The 4,363-nt window shown below is 45.5% G+C and overlaps 1 protein-coding gene across 1 annotated transcript; it reads left to right on the top strand.

Annotated features, from left to right (window-relative positions):
- The first annotated feature begins 59 nt into the window (after nt 1–59).
- TMSB4X (thymosin beta 4 X-linked) lies at nt 60–1,696 on the top strand. The gene is made up of 3 exons (XM_085321492.1): nt 60–161; nt 872–985; nt 1,239–1,696. Exons 2-3 carry the CDS (start codon nt 886–888, stop codon nt 1,271–1,273), a joined length of 135 nt encoding a protein of 44 aa, XP_085177618.1. The 5' UTR covers nt 60–161; nt 872–885; the 3' UTR covers nt 1,274–1,696.
- The last annotated feature ends 2,667 nt before the right edge of the window (nt 1,697–4,363 follow it).

The raw sequence follows: 4,363 nt of genomic DNA, 5'->3' as shown, positions 1-4,363 counted from the left end.
CGGAAAGCGGCAAAATGGTTAGCGGATGACATCACCGCGATTTGCATAGGCGCGGGGATAAAACCGCCCCGCCAGCGAGCGCCCTTTATACTCGCGTGCGGAGCGGAGCGGCGAGCACCGGAGCGGCTGCGGGGCTGAGCATCACCGGCCAGGCGACACCGGTGGGTCCCCGCCGCCCCCCGCCCCCCATCGCGCCGGGCGCGGAGAGCCCCGTCCCTCCCCGTCCACCCCCCACCCCCTCCCGCCGCCGCCGGGACCCCCGGGGCCGCGCCGGGCCGGCGGCGGCGGCGCTGCCCTCGCCGGGCTGCGGGAGGAGCGGGACCGGGCAGGGGGCTATTGTCTCGGCGGGGGGAGGGGGGGGTTTATTGTCTCGGCGGGGCTATTGTCTCGGGCTGCGGCGCTGCGAGGCGGTGGCGTGCGCGTCGGGAGYGGCGAGCGGGCTTTGTCGCGGTCCGGGCGTTGTACTTTTGCATTTTTATTTATTTCAAAAAAATCTCTTTTTTCGCGATGAGTTAAAAACTGGGTCAACGCTAGGCGCTTGYCCCCTGTTGTACCCTGCGGAGCAGCATGCAAAATACTGGGAGTTGCCGGCGGCGAGCAGCGGCGGCTCTGATGCTGGATTAAACTTGCATTTTTCTTTTTCTTTTTTTTTAATCTCCTTTCCTTAAATGCTGTGCCGGGGATAAAGCTGTTTAATTTCGGCGTGCGCTGAGTTTCTGGCTGCCGAGGCGGGGAGCCGCGGGCGCGGCCCCGCCGGGGCGGGGAAGGGACGGGAGGAGGAGGAGTGTGTGTGGGGCGGGGGTGGCGGTGGTGGTGGTGGGGGACCGGGAGCGCTCGCCGGGAGTAACGGTCTCTTCCCTTGTGTGCGCAGAGTCACCTGCCAACATGTCCGACAAACCAGACATGGCCGAAATTGAGAAATTTGACAAGTCGAAATTGAAGAAGACAGAGACGCAAGAGAAAAACCCGCTGCCTTCAAAAGAAAGTGAGCGCGGGCGCGCGGGGAGGGGCGGCGCGGCGCGCGGACAAAGGGGGAGCCGCCCGCGGGCTCGCGCGCCCGGAGCCCCCCCGCGTCCCTAAAACCCGCGGAATCCGCGCGAACCAGTTTTTATTTTTTTTTTTAAAAAATCATACATTTAAATTTTGCGGATTTTTTTTTTAACAAATGTCGTGCAAATGCATTTCAGGTTCCTGATCTTCATTTTTTTTTCTTCTTTTGTCTTTTCCTTCTCTTTTAGCAATTGAACAGGAGAAGCAAGCGGGTGAATCGTAATGAAATCTGCCCTTCCAAATTATGCACTGTACATTCCACAAGCATTGCCTTCTTATTTTACTTCTTTTAGCTGTTTAACTTTGTAAGATGCAAAGAGGTTGGATAAAGTTTAAAATGACTGTACTGCCCCTTTCACATCAAAAGAATAGAGAGAACTACTGACACTGAATGAAGGCGCTGCCTTTCCCTCTGCCTGTCTGGCTTTGGTCCTGGTGGCATGAAAGAGCTTGCATGTTGATGAAAGAAGAACTTGGGTGGGACTACAGTAAACTATAGTAACACACGAATAAATGCAAAGCTGTACCAAGGTCCTGCGAGCTGTAAAATGCAGTTAATCGAGTGCCATTTTTTTTTTGTTCAAATGATTTTAATTATTGGAATGCACAATTTTTTTAATATGCAAATAAAATGTTTTAAAACCTGGATGGTATTTATGTCCTCTGTTTGGAGAACTGTATCAAAGGATATGAAGCATAAGTGCCGGTACTGAGGCATGGGATACTAGAAAACCTTTGGAGATGATTTGGACCTCAATCGTCAATTATCAKTTTTTTGATACGTGCTCTGACCAATAGAATAATATACATTTGCATACCTCGAAGCTAGTTTGTAGACTTTCAGTAAAAATTGCATTGCTTATAATTTGTTGCCATGTGAGTATTTATTTCACTTTAAATATTTATTCATTGATACTTAATGTAGAAACTTACAGCRGCAAACATCTGGCTAAGTTTGTTTCTTTGCCACACCCATTGCATAGCTCTTAGTAAGAACCCTACTGTACTGTCGCTCAGACTGAGCCTCTGCTGTATAAATCTATAGTTCCTTGAAATAATATATTAATAGACTAAGCGTTAATTACTGTAAGAAGAGGAGGCTTGAATATTCAATGCTTTGTTGGACGTGTGCTTTGCAGTATTTTAGAGAKAAGATTAGTGGATGATGTAACATGCAAATAAATACTAAAATGTTACTCATGTTCGGAACACTGTATAATCTCCTGACTGCTGAATGACCCTAAGAATTAGTATCAAAGAATAAAAAGCTGCATTTTTATCTCCTAATTCAAAATTAAACAGTTRCGACAAAAACAATTACCAGTAACTTCTAAATTTTAAGATAATGACTAAATCCTAAACGTAAATAGCAACAGCCCATCTTGCTGGTTTCCGACAGTTAACACAGGCCTCATCACTTAAATGACAATAGGTAAAATTTGCAAGCTGAGGAGATTACTAGGAATTGACGTTAGTAATTTCATTTTCTTAAAATTTTGAAGTGAGTAATTRGCATTCTGGGGAAAAGTGCTTTCAGAGAGGCCTTGGAGGTCCTTAGCATGTTTCTTCAGTATCTTGGTTGTATATTTAGATCCTGAGCCTGTATTCATTTGAAGTAGTTGCCTTAAAGCAAAAATTGTTTCTCTGGGCAAGTCTGTTTTTTTTTTCTGAGGTTGTTGACCTTCAACTTGGGGGCGGTTGTTAGATTTGGGGCTTCATCCTAACACTTCGCAAGGATCACAGCAACAAATTCTGTCCTTGAGCTTCCACCAGGGAGCATAGAGCCTGGTCCCTACTTACACGCTTGGTGGACATCCATGGTATTGGCGAAGGAGCTAGCCAAGAGTGCTGCGTGCTCCTGGGTGAAGCCCACTGGGTCCCATGGCAACACCTTGCAGAACAAGGTGTTTGCAAAAATCAACAGGATTCATGCCTGTACCATTTTCATGCAATTTGTACGAAGATTTGGGAAGTCCTAGTGGCATAAGGACCTTGCAGTAATTTATGCTGATGATTTAAGGAGTAAAGTGAACCTTTTCTTGTGCTGGTRCGTGCTTTATAAGCTTTCATTTTATTCTCCACATATAAAGGGAAAGGCACAGGAAACTTTTAGCTGAGTTTCTGAAAAGTCAATTAAATGATCAACTCCCAGCTACTGATCTTAATCAGGTAACACAGGATGTAACATGACTAAATTCAGAACTGTGCTGTCTGAACAGTATGCGCAAATGAGCAGAAGCAAAKGTATGGTTGCACTGGATTCATCTATGAAAAGAAAAACAATATATTTTTAAAAGAGGTAGAGCAATAGATGTACATAGCTCTGTATAAATCAAAGAAAGTGTGTTGAAAGCCAGTATGGTTCAATAAAATAGTAACAAGGTGTGAGGCCTTTGCTGGATGGCAGGTCCAAACTGACCAGAAGACAATGCTGACCCAACAGCTGTAACCATCAGCTACGTGTCTGGTGGCCAAAGGCCCATGCGAAGAGGTGATGAAGCTCAGCTCTGTTTCCAGGAGGTAGGGCAGTAATGCTACCAATGCAGCTGCATGAAAACTGAAGGCTTGAGTGGATCGATTGTAATATTCTGGGCTGTGTCTACACTGGCTGTTCCTTGTGGCTAATAAAAGAGAGCAATCCCTTAGGCTGTTAAGTCTAGAAACTTTCACCAGCAACAAATCTGCTAAAAGGAAAAAAAAATACAGCTCGCTAAACCTGGTTATGAGGAAGGGTCATCTGAAACAGAAAGGCACATACGGTTTTTGGTCTCGCGTGCTGTGCAGTCACATTATCCCAGCCCTGCGAGATGAAGGCTTCACGGTGCCTGTGCGCTGCCTCCCTGCCCCCACCAGAAACACAGCAGCTCCGTCAAGGCTACGTAGGGAGTAGCTCAAGTACTGAACCAAAATTGTTCTTTTCTCAATATTTAAAGAAATGATTTTCAGGCAGCTCCCAAGATATCATTAACTAAGTGTATACCGTTCAGAAAGCATATACTAACAATATCCAAAATAGGTCATTGTGGTACTAAAGTTAATTAAAGAAATGTCGAGCCTTTAATGCAAGCATTTTGGTCTTCTAGGCTATTTTTGTGCAATGCTGAACGTGTGATAAAACACCACTTCCCTTAGTAACCCTTTACTTCCCTAGAAACAGTGTAGAAATGAGCAGTTCCTATCGTGTATTGTAATCATATATGGCTGACACAGCCACTGAACAAAATAATTTTATTAATATGTACTAATCCAAGCATCCTATAAAATACAATGAGCACATAATACAGGGTTTAGCACAAAAATTCCACAGGGCTTA

The sequence above is a fragment of the Rhea americana genome, unplaced genomic scaffold, assembly GCF_003343005.1.
Source record: "Rhea americana isolate MKP2758 unplaced genomic scaffold, rheAme1 scaffold_7, whole genome shotgun sequence".
Lineage (NCBI taxonomy): Eukaryota > Metazoa > Chordata > Aves > Rheiformes > Rheidae > Rhea > Rhea americana.
This window is presented reverse-complemented; position numbering and strand designations above follow the sequence as displayed.